This window comes from Nematolebias whitei, chromosome 8, assembly GCF_014905685.2.
Source record: "Nematolebias whitei isolate Nwh7 chromosome 8, NemWhi1, whole genome shotgun sequence".
In the NCBI taxonomy this organism is placed as follows: Eukaryota; Metazoa; Chordata; class Actinopteri; order Cyprinodontiformes; family Rivulidae; genus Nematolebias; species Nematolebias whitei.
The window spans coordinates 16,243,521-16,262,759 of NC_056505.1; the positions used below are offsets into that span (position 1 = coordinate 16,243,521).

The 19,239-nt window shown below is 41.2% G+C and overlaps 2 protein-coding genes across 2 annotated transcripts; both read left to right on the plus strand.

Moving 5' to 3' along the window:
- The first annotated feature begins 2,664 nt into the window (after nucleotides 1-2,664).
- On the plus strand, nucleotides 2,665-5,901 carry si:dkey-190g11.3 (uncharacterized protein LOC567059 homolog). The gene is made up of 5 exons (XM_037680994.1): nucleotides 2,665-2,849; nucleotides 3,631-3,735; nucleotides 5,260-5,400; nucleotides 5,472-5,522; nucleotides 5,603-5,901. Exons 1-5 carry the CDS (start codon nucleotides 2,682-2,684, stop codon nucleotides 5,777-5,779), a joined length of 642 nt encoding a protein of 213 aa, XP_037536922.1. The 5' UTR covers nucleotides 2,665-2,681; the 3' UTR covers nucleotides 5,780-5,901.
- A 3,520-nt stretch (nucleotides 5,902-9,421) lies between these two features.
- plk2b (polo-like kinase 2b (Drosophila)) lies at nucleotides 9,422-13,986 on the plus strand. Its single transcript, XM_037680993.1, has 14 exons — nucleotides 9,422-9,698; nucleotides 9,807-9,914; nucleotides 10,005-10,121; nucleotides 10,318-10,447; nucleotides 10,643-10,826; nucleotides 11,003-11,201; nucleotides 11,312-11,459; nucleotides 11,575-11,663; nucleotides 11,965-12,094; nucleotides 12,191-12,271; nucleotides 12,440-12,599; nucleotides 12,838-12,967; nucleotides 13,107-13,217; nucleotides 13,762-13,986. The coding sequence occupies exons 1-14, from the start codon at nucleotides 9,513-9,515 to the stop codon at nucleotides 13,951-13,953; spliced, it is 1,965 nt and encodes a 654-aa protein (XP_037536921.1). The 5' UTR covers nucleotides 9,422-9,512; the 3' UTR covers nucleotides 13,954-13,986.
- The last annotated feature ends 5,253 nt before the right edge of the window (nucleotides 13,987-19,239 follow it).

Here is a 19,239-nt window from a genome sequence, read left to right on the forward strand (position 1 = left end):
AATCAATCAACCTTTATTTATACAGGTAAATCCCATTAAGCCTCGAGGACTCATTTACAAGAGAGACCTGATTTCAACAAAGAAAGATGACAACAATGGACAACAGCAACAACAAAACAGTTATAAAAAAGCATACTACAGTTTTTTTTTTTGTGTGTGTTTTTTTTTTTAAACAAATAGGATGGCTAAAAGGAAAAGGTAACAAAACAAAAAACAGCTAGATTCCAAGACAAATGTAGAAAACTAAAAACAGAAACATGTCAACATTGGTCCCTGCCAGGTGTCCAACATATATATAGTGTCACGTACATATACATATATCTATCAAGCTCTCATTTGTTCATCGTTTTAATTGTTTATGTATGGTTGCAGTTCATAGCCTGAAAATCTGTTAGTTTCACAACAATTTATACAGAATAATTCATTGAAGAACCACCGCTCAACATGAGGTCAGCTGATGTATCATGAATGCAGACATCTGACAGGGCGGGGCTAATTCCCGGACATCTAGTGCGCCTGCGCAGTAGAGTAGAGGAGAGGGGCGTGTCAGCAGGGCGGGGCTAATTCCCGGACATCTAGTGCGCCTGCGCATTAGAGTAGAGGAGAGGGGCGTGTCAGGTAGGCCCGTCTAGTGTGAGCGTTGTTGTTTTATGTCGTTTCTTCGAACATTTCCACGCTCGTTTCAGTGAGTGTTGGTTTCTTCTCTTGCACGCGTGTGTGTAAGATCTCTGCAGTTTCTTCTGCAACGAGTGAGTTGGGATTTATGACACTAAAGCTCTGTCTTTGGAAATGATCCGGGTTTGTTGTGCTCCTGTGTGCATATGAAAATAATAATTATATGCAGATATGAGACATGAGCTGAGTTGAGGTTTTTTTTTTTGTTTTTTTTTTTGTTTTGTTTTTTTTACTGGATTTGCTCAACGTACTCTGTTATACTTGCAATATTAAAGTTTTGTAGAAGGTGTTTATGACAGAAAAGGTCACTGTAGCTCCATCTGCTGTTGGTAAACAAGCACATGGGGGCTACTTTGTGCTCCGTTTGACTGACGTTTCCAAATAAAATGTAGTTTGGCATCAGATAAATAATTTTACCGAATAAATTCAATGATAATTTGATATTCTGCAGCTCTTCTATGTTTAGGGTTGTGCCTTATTGGTTTAGTTTTAAAGTAGAGAAGGACAAGATCTCTTGAGTGCAGTCTGTAAAAACTGTTTAAATTTAATCAATGAAGTTGCTGTTGGAATTTGCACTCAGTTTATTTGGGTATACTGTAACATAACCGATATTTTCTGTCAAACAGATCTAAACCTAATAACTGAATCACAATTTAAAGAAAAAGTGACGTTTCAAAGAAATTCTTACATTTAACTATTTTTTACTCCCCTTAAAAATGTGCTTGTAACTTTTCAAGCATTTGTCAATTTGACCTATTTTTCCATAATTTTAGGTAAATAGTAAGATTACATAGTTTGCTTAAATAATTCAACTTTAAACAGAAGAAACACTATACATCTTTTGATCTACTGATATATTCAAAATAAGGTCATTTTTGACTAAATAGAAAAGTCATACCCTTTAAAATTACCATTAAACTTAAATTTTAGATTTCTTCAGAGCCCATTTGATAAATGCTTCCAGCAAATTGGCCAAATGCCGTTGAACAGATGTGGCCAAATTTCTTGGTGTCTGTGGTTCTGAATCATAGAATTTCTATGATAGAAAAGTTCTTTATTTTTTTAATAAAATGAACAAAACATCAGTCCGATTCTAGTTCATCTCTGTTCTCAGAACTTTTGACAACAAGAATATCTACAAACGTCCATTTTGAAGACACTTCGTCATCTGTCACTGTTATTCTGTTATTCCCGTTTTATTCATTTGTCGTTTGAGTGTTTGCTACGAGTCCTATTTTATGTTATTTATTTATGTAATTTGGGAAATGACAGTCCCGTTCTTGAAAAGCTTTCAGGTTAAAACTCAACAAAAAAGCTCTTTCCCCATTTTCAACCACTCGGTGCCCAATGTGTGCTTCAGCTTTGTGTCCTGCGAAAAGAACAGAGACTTCAAAACACAAAGTGGCACCTTTGACTTTAAAAATACTCCTACAATCTTCTAAGTGCTTTTTTTTCCCCTGATTTTGAAAATTGCTGTATTTTTCCAGAAGCATTAAAGCAGCCACACCGTGTAACAGAACCTTTGTGTTTTATTGACAATGATTTTTTATTTTTTATTTTTTATTTTGTGGACGTCATTTTATTGTTTGTTTGTTTTTTCACAAAAAGCTTTACTTTGCTTTTATTCCCCATTGAACCATATCCTAATTTTTAAAAAATCTCACCTATTTTGATTGTTGTTTTTTCTGAGCATGACTAATGTATGTGACTCTTTCCTCATTTTTATCCCACGAGTTAAATCAAATTAATAAAAAAAAAAAACTCTTTCCATCCAATATTATGTTCACTAAGGTATTTTATCTGTTCTCGAGTGTGCTTGAACATGATATTAAGAACACAACAATTGCTGTCCAAAAAATCCTTCTTTCAAACAATTCTTCCTCTTTGTTTACCAAAGGACCTTGTGACTTAAAACTTGTATGAACTTACTCTACCAAATCAGTCTCATTAAAAGCAGAACACTTTGTGTTTTTAATCCTAATCCAGCCATAAATGCACATTGTGTAATGGAGGACTCGATTGAGATGATTCTACAGGAGCACTGTGGGGTCTTCCCCACCAACAGACCCCATCCTGTCCTGTCGGCGTGCACAGCAGCTCTGCTCACCGGCCTGTACGGAGTGTGGAGCATGTTCACTGTGCCCGGCTTCCGCAAAATCCCCTGGAGCCTCAAGGTACAGCACATTTCTTGTAGAAATATTTTGTTATGATTATTTTGCCTGTTGTGCCTTTCTTTTACTCCTTTCCAAACTTAAATGCATGACTGAAATCACAGAAATTCATCTAAAACACAACTTGACTTGCACGTTAACAGTAATTTGCTTATTTAATTTGTGTAGTGCTAGCAACAATTGTAGGAAAAGACGAAAGTGGTAAGTCTTTAATCAAAATACCGGTATATCCTTTTTTTAATGAGGATCTGCACCATCAACCGGAGAACTTTAATCTGCAGTGCACTGAGATTTATTCTGCTAAAAAAATAGTACTGCTTTTGCTAAAACATACTGCATGATTGTTAATTTTATTGTGTTGTTGTTTACGTATGTTGCCAGTTCTGCTGTATAATGAAATAAAGCATGCTCAATTAAAAGTAGACTAGCATGGTGACAGATTGAAGTGAGTTTACCAGCTACATGTCTTTTGGATTTTGTCATTGAGATTTTGTGAAGCAGTTCTGCTCACGGTGACTGGGAGTTGATACTCAAGGTTGTAATCGAAGCAGAAAACTGTTGAATGATGAGATATATTGATGTGAGGCAGTTGGGAGTGGGAAACATGTTTTATATTGTATTAAACTTGGTTGCAGTGTGTTACTTTCTATCTAACTTAATTTCTATATGAGACTAATTCAATGGCTTTAATATCTTATTTGAGCTTAAATTGCTATAACAGCAAGGCAGTGTTTACAGTAATTACTGTTCTTCCTGTCTACCTGCTGTGTCTTCTGTGGTTCAGGTCCCATATTTGCCCTCCAGCAGAGATCAGACGCAAAACGTCATGAAGCTGCTTCAAGGGCGAAGAGGTCACCTAGCAGATCTGGGATCTGGAGATGGACGACTGGTGAGTGAGAAGTACCGTATGTTGAGCACTATACGTCACTCCGGAGTAAAAGTCGCATCAGTCAAAAAATGCCTAACGAAGAGGAAAAAACATATATAAGTCGCTTCGGTGTAGAAGTCGCATTTATTAGATGTCAGTTGCTACGTTTACATGGATATAAGTAATCCGATTAAATGGCCGTTCAGAATAAAAATGTGCCATGTAAACACCCCGTTCAGGTTATTTTTTGTTTATTCAGCGCGATCCGAAAGAATTTGTCATCAGAACGAAACAGGTGGTTTACGCCGATTCATAACCCAACGGTTTCCATGTAAACGCTTAATCTGTTTGTTTTTTTCCGATCGTGAAAAACTGACCTGACTGCGCATGTGTGACCTATGTCATTTCCACCTGGCTAATGCTAATAATATTAGCATGTCGGGGAACTCAAACTGGTCGGTGAGCGACACGTCATCTACTAGAAACTTTGAAAGAGCTCAAAATGATCTGCATCACCTGTAGCTCAGTCAGGGAGTGCAGGAACGTCTCCACCATCATTAAAACATGTCGCGAGTCCATTTTGGGCACTCAGCTTTGTTTACGTTCGTCACGGAAGTAAACCGGAAGTAGAACTTCTTCTTCGGTGGTTTTGTTAAAGAGAGTTTACCACTTTGCACATGTCAGTACTTCTGTTCAGAACAAAGCCCACTGCATGTAAACGCTCGTCATAAATGGATTGTGCCCATGCAAATGATACGTTTGAATTATTTAATCTGAAAACATGTCAGTCCGGTCAAAGAGTTTTGCGCATTTAAACATAGCTACTGCTGACCCCCGGGAAACGTGGGCCGGTGTTGTGCCAAAAATCGATTGGCGGCCGCGGGAGCGCATATGGGAAGACTCGCTGTTGCAGTTCTTCAAAATTGAACAAGATTAACACCTGAAAACAGTTATTTGTTTGCTCGACATTATAGCAAAGGTGTTTCTCAGTTTAACCTTTCCTTTATAAATGCACTTTAATGGTCAAAACGGCTTCATATCGCCTGGGCGGCACAGCGCAGTCACGTCACACTGAGAACAGTCAGTCCCGGTCGGCAGCCGTGCCCCATTCGTCTGCCACCGAAGCGGGGAGGAAGGGTGCAGTGAGGCTCATGGTCCGCGGCCCCGGGAGGTGGCGAGGTGCAGGCGGGGGAGTGCTGTGGAGCTCACATCAGTAGCCACGGGCTCTGCAGCGTTCCTCCACAGCCGGAGCAGTTCATGTTCGGTTTGGTTCACATCAGTATGAATGAACATTTAACGTGTCAATTAAAAATTGTGTCATGAATAGGCAAAAAAAAAAAAAAAAACGTATATAAGTTTCTTCGGACCATACGTCGCAGGACTGGCCAAACTATTAAAAAAACAGCGACTTATAGTTCGGAAAATATGGTACCACTTTTAGAGACAATCTAAGTATTAAATTGTGTAACGACAAACGGGACTGAGCATTAAATTTGAGCATGTTCGGGATTTGTGTTACGTTTAGTTGTGTTGTATAATTTTCAGGTGTTTGCTGCCTCCACTGCTGGGTTTCAGTGCACAGGGTTTGAGATCAACTCCATTTTAGTGGCATATGCCAGGAGCAAGGCCTGCTGGAACGGAGTCCCCTCCAGACAGGCAACATTTGTTAAAAAGGACTTCTGGAAGGTAAAACGTGAACAAAATGTGCTCCCATTTGATTTGAACAAAGTCCCAACTGTCTCGCTCTTTCGCCACAGACTGATTTGTCTTCCTACAACAATGTGACGGCGTTTCTTGCTCCGGGAGTGGTAAGTGTTTGTCTCGGGAATTATCTTCTTCTTTCGCAGCAAAACATTTGTCGCTGTACATCTTTGCAACTGGTTTGCAGATGGAGTTGCTGGGAGAGAAGCTTTTAAAGGAGCTTCCCGAGGGAGCGCTCGTCATCGCCTGTCGATTCCCTTTCTCTGACTGGCCCCAAAAGTCCTGCGTTGGCTCAGGACTCGATCAGACTTTTGCGTATGACATCAGCAGCGTGCGCACACATCTGAGAACGGCAGCAAAGTAAGTCCGAAGTGTTGTCAGGGCGGTTATCCTCACTGCGCTGTTCTCTTTTTGTCAAGGACGAAAATGGTTTAATGATCGTATCATTTAAAGACAAAATGATCCTGTTGAAAGATTTCTTCGAACGCTGTCAGACTAAAAGGGTACTTAGAGTCTTGAATAGCAGACTGTGTCATACAGCTGATGTTCTGTCTGTAAAGGCTCTCACCAGCCATTATCTAATGTATGTCCTTATGATGTGGATAAACTAATTACTTGCACTATCTGACCGTTCAAGGTTGCAAAAATAAAGAGGTGGAGTAATTTGCACTTTATTCCACAAAGGGGTTATTTATTTAATATGCTCATGGCTACCAGGAAAATCTAAAACATTATATTTTGTTGTAAATGTTGACCGTTTTTTTTTTATTGAAGAAAACAATATTATGCGTATAAAATTTGTCAGTTGTCCAATGAACAATGTTTGTGTTTCATTTTAAAGCATTTTTGGCTCATTTTATGCTCTCGTTTTAAGTTGATTCCATTGAAACGCAACACAATGGAAGATTTTACCAACTTTATTTAACAGAAGGGCTTTTGGGTGTTTACCAGTTACCCCAGTTTTCTTTTCAGTGACATGACTGGACTGCATGCAGGCAGTTTTGTTCTGTGTCCATATTGTGCTGAAATAAAAGCTTTTCCTGAAAAATACACCAGGTAAAAAGGGTGAACACATCGCTTTATATTTTGTCATGAATTAGGCGTTCTGACATGAACAAGTTACTCGTCTTGTTGCAGATAATTTAAACTGTGTGCTGATACCTGGGTCATACAACACAGTGACCGCGGCGCAGATATTTTATTTCTTCTGCAGAGAAAAAGATTGTGTTGGAGCAGTAGCTGAATCAAATAAAATCTACTAAATGGAGGAAAATAGCTTTGTTACATAAATCTGTTTTTTCACAGAGATACTTTTAAAAAAAAGGTACAAATTATATTATATCATGCTTTGTATGGTTGACTTTATAATGCTTTGTCAGGATTTTTATCCCTGATTAATATATAAAAAATATGTGTTTAAGAAAAGCTTTTGCACAAATCGCAGCATACTGAAACAACAATTTAAAAACAATTAAATCAAAATAGAATTTAAAAAAGAAAAGCTGATTTTAATTTAGCAGGCAAAACAATACATTTTATTTCACTCTTCAACTTTGGCGAGATGTCAAAGTTGGAGGTCTAGTCGCGGTTACAACCTGTGACAACGCTCAAGCTTTTGACAACTTTTAATCTCCAACGCTTTGCTGACTGAGCTTGAAGCCTAAATGCCCATTTTTACAAGAGGAGGAGTTTGTCCAAATTTGACAATAATAAAGCTCCCAAATGCATCTTTGACCACGTTTGTCGTCAGCGTGTGGCACGGGGGCTGCACAGCTGCAGAAAGAAAAGCTTTGCAGAGAGCGGTGAAGGCTGCACAGAAGACTGTTAGAGTCAGCCTCCCCACCATCACGAACATCTACACCTCCAGATGCAGGAAGAGGGCCACCTGCATCACGAAGGACCCCACTCACCCAGCACACTCACTTTTTGTCCCGCTCCTCTTAGGCAGAAGGTTGCGGACCATTAAGTGTAGAACCACTAGACTGAGGAACAACTTCTAACCTGAAGCTTTTAATCAGGAAAATCACTGTAATGCCACTTCAGTTGCTGATATGCAACTTATCTGTGCTGCTGATTATCCATGCTGCTGATCTCATGCTGCTGAATTCATTCATACCCATCTACTCACTATAGACTCATGTTCAGACTGCTGTTTAATACACCATATTATTTTACATTATTTGTGTTTATTACTTAGATATCTTAGCATACCGTTTAGCATTTGTTTAGCATATATCTTAGATCCGTTCCTTTTTATATTTTATATTTTTGCTATTTTTGGGTGTGACTGGGACCCTGAGTACACAATTTCGTTCCACCTCATGTACCATATGTGATGCAAATGACAATAAAGAAACTTGAACTTGCTTTCAGGTGCATGCGCACCAAATATCAGACCTATAAGTGAAAGTAGGCCTTCCTGCTGCAAAAATAGGAGGCACTGTTGAGCCAATTTGCCACGCCCACTTTTGACACCCTTACAAGATTGACATTTTCCACTTACTTTCAATGGTCCTAATTATTTTACCATCCCAAATACAATTGATTTGGCACAAAAACAATAATATAAAAAAGAATGAATACTTATGATATCAAGAGGACTTCATTATCGCTTGCAGTTCCCGAACCTAAGAATGGGCAGTTCATATCAGAGCTTTGTCTATACTCGAGTGTCTTATTAAGAGGGGTGAGGTGGGTAAAGCTGTGCACTCACAATCAGTTTTCTAACTGACCATCTGACATGTGCAAAAGGCATCGATACAAGGTGCATCCGTTAAGCTCACTACAGGAGTCACGATGTCTCAAAGCCAAATAAATGGAAAGTAGATTAAAAAAATTGACATTTTCCAAACCAAATGGAATGAAAAGCAACCAGTCAAAGCAAGTGTTACTGTGACTGAAGAATACAATGTGAAAAGACATTACATAACAAATCGTGCCTCCTTTCCAACAAGTCTTTTCACCAAGTCTGTGACAGCGCCCTGCAAGTAGATTGGACCTCCACCAAACAAAAGCAACTTTTTTTGTTCGTTTTGTAGCTCAAAGCCAAGAGAGATGAAATGCTTGCTGTCCTTGGTGAAGGCGTATTTTCACAAAAGATGCATGTGGCCCTCAAACCAACATTCTTGCACCTAAAACTGAACGGCTCTGGTAGACAAGAAAGCAAGCGTAGATTTTACCTCTGCTGTAAGCTTTTTTTGGCTTTTCCCTCTTCAGGGGTCACCACAGTGAGCTACCATCCTCCATCTCTCTATGTCCTCCACATCCTCTCTAACTGCATCCATATATCTCCTCTTTGTTTTTTTTTCCTGGCAGCTGCATTTCTAACATCCTTCTACCAACATACCCACTGTCCCTCCTCTGGACATGTCCAAACTGTCTCAGTCTGGCCTCTCTAACTTTTATCTCCCAGTTGTTCAACCTGTGCTATCCCTCTGATGATCTCATTCCTAAGCTTATCCATCCTTTTCACTCCTAAGAAGAACTTCAACATAATTTCTGCCACTTCCAGTTCTTTCTCCTGTCTTTTTTTTTTTATTTTTTTTCCTTCTATGCCACTGTCTCCAGACCATACAACATAGCTGGTGTCTGATATGAAAGTCATGGCGCAACTGAACTGATCAGGGTCAGAAATGTCCACCGGGGGGCGCTAGAGCTTCAAACTGGCTTTGGTGCAGAAAAGGATTCCTGCACAGAATAAAGCCCATGTTTCTCATGATAAACGTGCAAAAACCATTGGAGCAAATGGAGCAGACATGCTGTGAAATGCCGCTTTTACATAAATATATGTTCAAGCTTCTCAGGTTTGTAAAAAAATATATATACTACAGAAAACAAACCGCTCTTCAGTGTGAAAATCAACACAAATCAGAGTCAAAATCTCTTCATTAAATGCCAGCGTTCATCTCAGTGTCGTCATCAGTCTGAACACGAGAGCTGATCGATAAGTTGCAGAGCTCGTGCTCCGGTTTCATGGAGTGACGTCAGAGAGAGGGCGGCACTTAGGAGGAGAGGAGGGGAGGGGCTCGGGCGTATAAAGCCTCACAGAGCAGGTCTAGTGGTTTCATTCAGAGTGCGGGACTAGAACCAGCATCCTAATGGAAATAAGTAAGAACAGCGTCCTCCAGCAGACCAACAGCAGCAGTATGTCTGAGGCCACGCAGAGGTCCTGCGAGCCCCGCCGGAAGAAAGCGGAAGACCGCAGCGCGCCGTCAGAAATGGCTCGGATAATCACCGACGCTGCCACCGGCAAGTGCTACTGCCGCGGGAAAGTTTTGGGAAAGGTAGCGCAGAGCCTTCAATTTGATTTATTTACTTCTCCGTGGATTTACCTCACAACAAGAAGGGCTAAGAGTGTTGTTTACCCCCCTTTTATTATATTCTCCTCCCAGGGAGGCTTTGCCAAATGCTACGAGATGACGGACCTCTCCACGGGGAAAGTTTACGCCGCTAAGATCATCCCTCACGCGCGCGTCTCCAAACCTCACCAACGGGAGAAGGTAAGAGCGCGCGCGCGCGTGCGCCCCGGAGCAAAGCGTGCACCACAGAGACTCGCAGTCGTGTTGATTTTATATTTGGTTTTCGTGCAGATTGACAGAGAAATCGAGCTGCACAGAGCCCTGCACCACAAACACATCGTGCATTTTTATCACTACTTTGAGGACAAGGAGAACATCTACATCCTGCTGGAGCACTGCAGTAGAAAAGTGAGTGCACTGACCACATCTGGTGTCAGACTTTAAAATAAAAAAACATGCCTATATAGCATCTGAAGTCAACCTGTTCAGAAAGTTTTTTTACTGTTTGATTTATTGCATGATAACATTTACAGAAGTACTTATTGGTATATGGTTTCATAAAGCGTCCCTAGTAGATCTTTATTTCTCTGTTTTATTTCTGCAGTCGTTAGCCCACATCCTGAAGGCTCGCAAAGTGCTCACAGAGCCAGAGGTGCGGTATTACCTGAGGCAGATTGTCTCTGGACTAAAGTACCTGCACGAACAGGAAATCCTTCACAGAGATCTTAAACTGGGTAAGGAACATTTGCTCAGCTGTGGGCAACTTTAACTTCTGCTTCATTTTAAAGATGCATGTGCATGGTGGTATATCCATTCCTTTCATCGTTTAATCGATTCCTCTGTGTTTGAGCTGTGCTATGTTCAGCTTTGGATCTCTGGTCGGCTATCAAGTGCTCATCCTTTTCTTGTTCACGTTCCTCCCCCTCAAGGTAATTTTTTTGTCAGCGAGTCGATGGAGCTGAAGGTCGGGGACTTCGGTCTGGCTGCCAAGTTAGAGCCGGCGGGAAACAGGAGGAAGACGATATGTGGGACTCCTAACTATCTGTCCCCCGAGGTGCTCAACAAGCAGGGTCACGGCTGTGAATCAGATGTCTGGGCCCTGGGCTGCGTAATGTAAGTAGGCTGATTTAAAAAATATATATATATTTATATATAAAGATATTATAAATTACAATTGAATAATATCCCATCATGCATTTTGGCAGCAGATGTTGCCCTTATCTTTTTTTTTTTTTTTCTACAAAAAGTGAATTTTGTGAGGATAAAGCGGTGCATTCACTCTGCTGCAGGTACACTATGCTGTTGGGTCGACCCCCGTTTGAAACCACTAACCTGAAGGAGACGTACAGGTGCATCAGAGAGGCGCGCTACTCCCTTCCGTCCTCGCTGTCCCTGCAGGCGAAGCAGCTCATTGCCAGCCTGCTGGCCAAGATTCCAGAAGACCGACCCAACCTGGACCACATTCTGAGGCATGACTTCTTCACTCAGGTTAGGACGCCACCACTTCCCTCTGTCTGCAAATGTCACTGTGTAGGAGTTTGATTGTGACCCCCCCCCCTCCCTCCCACACTGACCCACTTTTGGCGTCTTCTCCACAGGGCTTTAGTCCAGAGCGTCTGCCGCCTAGCTGCTGCCATTCTGCGCCAGATTTCCACGTCTCCAGTCCTGCGAAAAGCTTCTTCAAGAAAGCTGCTGCTGCTTTGTTCGGTGGGAGGAGGGACAAGGTCAAGTACTACGAGACTCTGAGTGAGTATGGAGCATTTAACACGCAGCATATTGGTCCAAAGGTGGCAGCTGCATGCATCTGCTCCAATCGGGCATTAAAACTTGAATTACAACGATCCTACTTTGTTTCTCGCAGATAAGTTAACTAAGGAGGAGGAGATCTACAAACTGCAGCATGACTTGGAGAAAACCGTCATCAGTCAACAGAGCAAAAAGACATCTGAGGTAAGAAAAAGCGAAACGGCACATCGGCCCGAGTGTGGGTTTTACTGCAGGTGCATTAGTCATAAGCAATTAGGCCTGCGAGGATTTGAGCTGCCCCGCTGTGGAGAATCCAGTGAATCACTCGGGAGCAAAACTTTGTTTATTTTCTAACGAGCACAGTTTCAAAACTCCCAACAACAGCACTTATTTTCAACCTTTAAGCCAGCTACTTTGAATCTGTGGGTGACCGCTGAGTCATAGCAGGAAGAAGTGATCTAAACTCGCAGCTTCTAAGCCCTGTCGTCACTCCTTCCCACTTTAGAATGGAAGTCCGCTTCCGCCATCTGGGTGCCCTGTTGCCTTGGCAACAGAGAGTCAGTCGGCGACGACGCAAGATACCATACGTCTGATCGTCAGGGGGAGCCTGGGCAGCTGTAGCAGCAGCAGTGAATGTAAGTACAGAAACGTGACTGATGAGTAATAGTAGAGATCTGCTTGAAAGGTGATTTTTAGTGCTGCACTACATAAATACTCTGTTGTTCCTGAAGGTCTGGAAGATAGCACAACAGGAAGCGTGGCTGAAACTGTTGCTAGCATGTTGAGGGGCTGCCTGGAGAATATGCCTAAAGGTGAGTGCAGCTATTTATCTGCCCTTTAACAGCAACAGGCATGTATTAATGACCGTTAGACCAATAGAAATCTGCAAACATGCAATGAGCTTCTTTAAAGGGTTCATCACAGTTTTCTTTATCCTCCCTGTGATTGTATCCTAACCTCCTTGTCCTCTCGCCGTGCAGCAAATGACACTCCCCAGGCCCTAAATGGCTGCAACCTCCAATGGGTGACTAAATGGGTGGATTACTCCAACAAGTATGGCTTCGGCTACCAGTTATCTGATCACACCGTGGGAGTCCTCTTCAACAACGGCACCCACATGAGCCTCCTGCCAGATAGAAAGTATGCATTATTCTGCTCTTTCACAACACCTCTCTGTTAGGGTGATGTCATCACATTCGACTTGTTCGAGTTTGTTTACACTCCGTTAGCGCATTGATTAGAATCTGGGTCGGTTTAATTTAATCAGACAGGAAATGTCACAAACCGCTCTTTGTTTTGATTTGTGCTTGTCGGCTATAGTTTTATTTATTTATTTATTTTTTCTAATGGATCCTTGTTGGTTTGATCCCCTTTTCAGAACCATTCATTACTATGCAGAGTTGGGCCAGCGCTCTGTCTTTCCTACCTGTGAGGTTCCTGAGCACTTTGTGGGTCAAGTGACTGTGCTCAAGTACTTTTCGCACTATATGGAGGAAAACCTCATGGATGTAAGTGAAATTTCTGGTTTCCCTACCCCATTTTTTTAAACTACATCCCTTTTGTGTTATGGTTTGTTTGTCTTTCCACTCCCTGAAGAATGAAAAACGTTCAAGTTGCAGCCTGCCTGATCCCAGTGTGTTTTTTCAGGGCGGAGACCTCGGTACTGTAACAGACGCACACTTGCCCAGGCTCTACCTGCTGCAGTGGCTCAAGTCTGACCGCGCCCTCATGATGCTCTTTAACGACGGCACTTTCCAGGTAAACTTCCATCACAGAAGACAGAGCTGTCGCTGGGCATGCTCAGTGGAGCAGTAAAGGGATAGTTTAGATTGTTTGAGGTGCGTGTCTGCAATAGATTTGCTGTGGATGGCTTTTTAAATTAGCTTTGTTTTCAGGAAATGGTTTACTTCTGACTGGACTGATGGGCTAACAGCTAGTCCATAAAACTTTTCTATAAATTTTACATTACATAGTTATTACACCTTCAATTCTATGATTATTTTTGTCAGAATAGTTTAGTAATAAACCGCTGTGTATTTTGTTAAATTAAAGTTAAGACGACCGTAATACACTTTTGGTTTATCTTCACTTGAACTAGCTGTTCGTGCTTCGATCCAGTCAGATTTAAGCCATTTTTCTTAATGACTATTCATAACCTTTCACAGACCCCCACTTCTAAATGTCTGAACTATCTCTTTACAGTGCATAGCATGACTCTTTTTTTCAAAAGATAAGAAGATGAGCAGTAAAAGGTCACAATTATAAAAACAATAACAGCCTCTTTCTTTTTTTGTTTCCAAAGGTCAACTTTTACCACGACCACACCAAGATCATCCTGTGTTGCCAGAGAGATGAGTACGTGCTGACGTACATCAATGAGGAGCGCGTGTCCAAAACCTTCCAGCTCAGCTCCCTGCTGACATCCGGCTGCCCCACTGACTTGCGTCAGCGTATGGTCTACTCCCTCAACATGCTCCTGCAGAGGTGCAGCTAAACCTTCAACAGAAACAGCATTTTGAAAAAAAAACAACAAAAAAAAACTGGCAGATCTACTGCACTACCTCGGTGCTGCAGAGAAACGAGGATGCACCGAACTTGTGAAAGATGGACAGACTGCAAGGCTGGACTTCGGTGAAACGAATTACCGCTCCTGCAGCTTTGCACCTTCGTGACTCGGCATTGGTGCGGGTGAAACTACGGCGGAGAGACTGAAAGAAGCCGAGTTTGAAATGTAGCACAATAGATGATGGAAAAAGGGCTGATTTGTATGTTGATTGTAGGATGGTGTATGTTGGTATGAAAGAGGAGCCCAGATGTTTATTCTGGGGTTGAAACAAAGATGATGGGCAGGTAAAGACTATGCTGGGCTGGCTCCAGCTTCGTTATGTACAGCACATACTGACACTGGACTCAAACAGAGCTCAGTTGTAATGTAAATAATGTACAGTGTGTGTCCCAGCCGTCCTCACAGTGTAATATATGAACAAGTGGATGCTGCAGGATTTGGACGTCCATTTGTCGTGAGCCTGCATTCGTCTGAGGGGAGAAGATGTAATATTACGCTTAACTTTTAAAACTGTGATTTTTGTTCTTTATTGACAGCACGTTGAGCTGAGAGGCAGAGATGTGAGAAATGACATAAAAATGTGCTAGAGATCTTTTCAGGACCTCTTAAGAGCCATTGTCACCTTGGTCAAAACAATCTTAAATAACTTATTGTGTAATAAAAGTGCAGTATTTATTTATTTAATAAATAACATGTTTTTTCTAAAAAAAAAATATTTGGAGCATTTGTTCTTTTTCATTTCCTTTGTGTAAATCTACTGCTGTTGTGTTTTCCAATAGTCTTTTCATAAAAACGGATATTGAATGAGTACGAAGAGTTATTTTTTAACTATCCCTGAATATCATCTTAAAAAAAACTAAACAATATTGTCTGGCAATCTATTTAAAACTTAAACATATCTATGCACTCATTGAAGCTGAAGCAAGTATTTTCTTTTGAGGTTACGACCAGACATTGGTGCACTGAGGAGCAATGGATGATGATGATTATGAAGAAGAGATGTTTACAAGGAAGCAATTTAAAGCTGTTGTCGAGCCCTCCTGTCATAAATGGAAGGTAGTGAATATGACTATGAGATGTAGCTGACCTTGTACCACAAACGCACACAGGCGCCCATTATTTCTCATACAAACAATGGCACGGATTGCCAGATATGTAGGCTGGATGGGTGGGTGGTTCAGAAATGTGGAAAGCAAAGACAGAAGCCAAGACGCACACAGACGGTTACAGTGACAGCTCCGGCCAAACTGTGTCACTGATTACATCACCGCTTTTCAGGGAAATGTCACTACAATCATTCTTGAGCATCCTTTCACAGCCACTCGCTGTCGCCATGGAAACGAGCAACCCGCTGACCACATTCATGAGAGCTGGAATTCAATGAAGCCTGCGTCAAACGGACGTGGCGTCGCTTCTCTTCGCTCCACTCGTGACGTGACGAGGAGTCCACAACCGCTGGGCCACTTGTAGGCTTCCACCGACGAACATCTCTTTTGTTCTCTGCAAGTGTTGGATTCAGACCCAAAGCTCCGTAATCCAGGTAGAAAAACTGAACAAAGTAGAATCCGTCCAGAGGACCTGACTTTACTTTGTTAGGTTATGTAATGATGTTTTGAGTCATCCTTTTTAGACGTTCACTCAAAATATCAGCGCTCTTCGGTTTTCAATAATGAATATCTCATGCATAAACACACCCACACAGACAGAAGCAGGACAGGAAGCATCCTACAAGAGGAAGAATCAGGAATTATTCATGACGACACCTCCAGATCTGATTCTGTGTGCTTTCACAATAATGGCCCCTAGAATAAATGTTTCCTACTGACAGGAAAGATCGTGCTGCTGATGGGGAGTTTTTTTGGCATCCCAATTTTTTTTTTTTCCTTTTAATCATAATATTTGAATAGAAGTGCTGCATCTTTGTTGCACTGATGCACTGGATTCAATAACTTGGAAAAAGCAAGCATATGGAATATATACAGTATATATATTTCACGTGAGTTCCCTCGCTGAGGCGACCCATGAAGAAGGAAGCAGCTGAAAGAAAGTTTTTATTTACAGTATATATACACACATTCAGATTCTGTGCACACGTATACATTTAGCTCACATCAGGAGTTAGTCAGCAAATGTTTGTTTCTGAGCCTTATAGGTCTCATGGGAATCTTTTTTTTGTCCCACTTGTGTTATCACTGTGGACTCCAAGATTGCGAGCGCACCTGATGTTTTATGTGACACAACAATGTGGAACAAGAAATGCTCAATGCTTTGCTAAATTTCTGTTGTAAATGTTGCTGAAGTCTTGTTCATACAGGAAGGCTTAGCCCTGGAATGAACAACAAAGGAGATCTTTGTGACTACACCGTGGAAGTCTTGAGACATCCCTACATTTCTTAGTAATTTACTTCCAAGGAATCAAAAGTTCTCGTGATCTTATAAGTATTTTTAACAAATTATTGTTTGGCCAATTTGTAGGTTATTCAAAGGCTTTCTTTTGATTTTGTCTGCTTTTTTCTTGATCATTTCAGAGAAATGCTGTTGTGTTGTCAAGCCACTGACTAATGAATCATTTACACATAAAAGGCTTCTAAGCTCAAGGGATAGATCCACGTTCTATTTGCACAAAAACTAGGGAACGAAATCTGTTGAATCATTGCTTTGTTAGCGGCCTGCAATAACGACACAATCTATGCCTTTTATAAACTTAATTAAAAGAAATCGCACATGCATGGTTTGAAAGACAAAAAAGTATATTTGTAGCACCAACAAGGTGATTCGCAGACGTATTAGCTGAAAACAAAAAAGTCCTAAAAATTAAAAACAGGGGCCTTTTGTTCTTGTTTTGCTATTTCACCAGGAAGCTTTCTCAGTTTCACATCAATTTGCACCCTACTGAATTTCTCAAGTGAACCGACTGACCCTCATGAGGGAGGGGTGTGAGTTCAGTTCTCATAAACATAGCAACTAGTGCAGTTTTGGAGCCTCAAACTCTGCACTTATCAGTTTGTATCTTGTTTTTTTTTGTTTTTTTTTGTTTTTTTAATGCAACTCTTGGGATTGTCATGTCCTGGATGGCTGAGAATCTATACAAACACACTCAGATCCCTTTTCAGGTCTTTGCTGGATTTTTGTAGATAATTCTTAGGCTTGATACTTTTTTTGGCTTACTTGTCTTGTTTTCATGCACAAAATATGGTGTAAGTTGCAAAAAGGGGACCTAAAAATGACAAAAAAAGCATCCAAAGTCCAGAACAGTTAATGAACTACTACTGAAAATCACTTTAACATATTGCAAGAAAGTTTTGCTCCTTGGATCATAAAGAAATAGGTGATTTCAAAATACTTGTGCAGCCCTTTATAATATCACATTTTCCATAAGCGAAAGTGTGAGTCAGTTTGCTCTTAAAAGTCATTGTAGGCACTTGCTGCAAGGCAAAACAAGAAGCTTTGATATACACACACATACACACACTGGGATGCACTTGAGGGATTACTAGGCCTTTGCATATCAAATGTCAGCACTCCTCCTCCTACTCGTTGGACAAAAACAGATGAACCGTGCAAGGAGTTTGGATGAGAGCAGTTTTGCACATTTTCAGCTTCTACATCCTTTAGACTAGAGAAAATTTCCCAAACCCACATAGTTTTTTGTAAAATGTAAGAATATGTGCTTCTTTAAAAGTGATCAAATTAGATGTCACGTTTAGTTCCCCTGCAGGTGTTCAGAAATGTTTAGGGTACTAATGAGTCACCATAGTAGAGGGGGCGGCCACTTCATGCGACAGTCATGCTTTCTTCCTGCAATTTCCTACAATCAGCTCCCTGATTGCTCCCTGAAAAGATCCTTTTTGTGTCTAAAAAAAGAAGTGCGCATATTTGTTAAAACAGTTTTTGCTTCATTTTTGCATCAAAGACTTGTGCCAGTCTAAAACATAAAGGAAAGAAAGATGACGGATAAAAACAGCCTCACAAAAGCAAACATCCAAGGTGATATTAATCTCAGTTGTGTTTGCTTCCAGTGCATTTTGAAAGGCTGGGTTTTAGAACACAGGTGCCAAATCACCATAAATACAGTACCTTCCTGAGTTTATTTTTAACATGTTTCATATGAATAATGTTCTCCTCATCCCCAACATCGTATTCATCCCTGCCTCTAACTCACTCTGTTTACTGTGTCCACCTGTCCTGTTCTTTAATTCACTTGTCATTTCATAAATGCTTTGGCTCCATGTTTTATTGAATGCATTCAATTGCTGCGTAATTACAGATTATTTTCTTAATTCTGACATTAATCACTTGTCAGATGAGCTGAACTTAAATGAACTGCTACAGACGGCTTACGTCACTTTGCTGCATGACGGCCGCAGATGCTGTCAGACGCGGTGGATGAGTATCACAAGCTGATACTTTTTGTTCTGCTTCTATTAACAGCTTTCTCTTACATTCCTTCTGACTCCAGCGGACTCCACAGTGATGCCTGCAGAGAAAATGAGACTTCTTTGAAAAGGAGGGCATTGAGCAGCACATCTCTGTAAAAACACATCACATGATTGAGTGTGGGCATCCGTCTGACAGAGCAAAGATGAGACACTTTAGTGTTTTACTTGTCCACGTTTTCCAGACCAGTTCACTCCTGCAGCTCGAATAGTTTCAGAGAAATTCCTACACGCAGAGGCAGGAAAAGGTTTAAAGAGAATTTCAAGTTTGTCATTTCAACATGTGACATTTTACCTTGTCTGTCTGTCTGTCTCTGTCTGTCTGTCTGTCTGTCTGTCTCTGTCTGTCTCTGTCTCTGTCTGTCTGTTTCTGTCTGTCTGTCTGTCTCTGTCTGTCTGTCTCTGTCTGTCTGTCTGTTTGTCTATCTGTCTCTGTCTCTGTCTGTCTGTCTGTTTGTCTATCTGTCTCTGTCTGTCTGTCTGTCTGTCTATATGTCTATCTGTCTCTGTCTCTGACTGTCTGTCTCTGTCTGACTGTTTCTGTGTCTGTCTGTCTGTCTGTCTCTGTCTGTCTGTCTGTTTGTCTATCTGTCTATGTCTGTCTGTCTGTCTGTCTATCTGTCTCTGTCTCTGTCTCTGTCTGTCTCTCTGTCTCTGTTTCTGTCTGTCTGTCTGTCTCTGTCTGACTGTTTCTGCCTGTCTGTCTGTCTTTGCCTTTGTCTTTGTCTGTCTGTCTGTCTGTCTGTCTCTGTCTGTCTGTCTGTCTGTCTGTCTGTCT

Bases quoted from the DNA above. Each gene is read 5' to 3' on its own strand.
- plk2b (XM_037680993.1), top strand. From the start codon at position 9,513: ATGGAAATAAGTAAGAACAGCGTCCTCCAGCAGACCAACAGCAGCAGT. The intron at 9,699-9,806 runs GTAGCGCAGAGC...TTCTCCTCCCAG, and splicing joins GCGGGAAAGTTTTGGGAAAG to GGAGGCTTTGCCAAATGCTA. The intron at 13,218-13,761 runs GTAAACTTCCAT...TTGTTTCCAAAG, and splicing joins TTAACGACGGCACTTTCCAG to GTCAACTTTTACCACGACCA.
- si:dkey-190g11.3 (XM_037680994.1), top strand. From the start codon at position 2,682: ATGGAGGACTCGATTGAGATGATTCTACAGGAGCACTGTGGGGTCTTC. The intron at 2,850-3,630 runs GTACAGCACATT...TCTGTGGTTCAG, and splicing joins AAATCCCCTGGAGCCTCAAG to GTCCCATATTTGCCCTCCAG. The intron at 5,401-5,471 runs GTAAAACGTGAA...CTTTCGCCACAG, and splicing joins TTAAAAAGGACTTCTGGAAG to ACTGATTTGTCTTCCTACAA.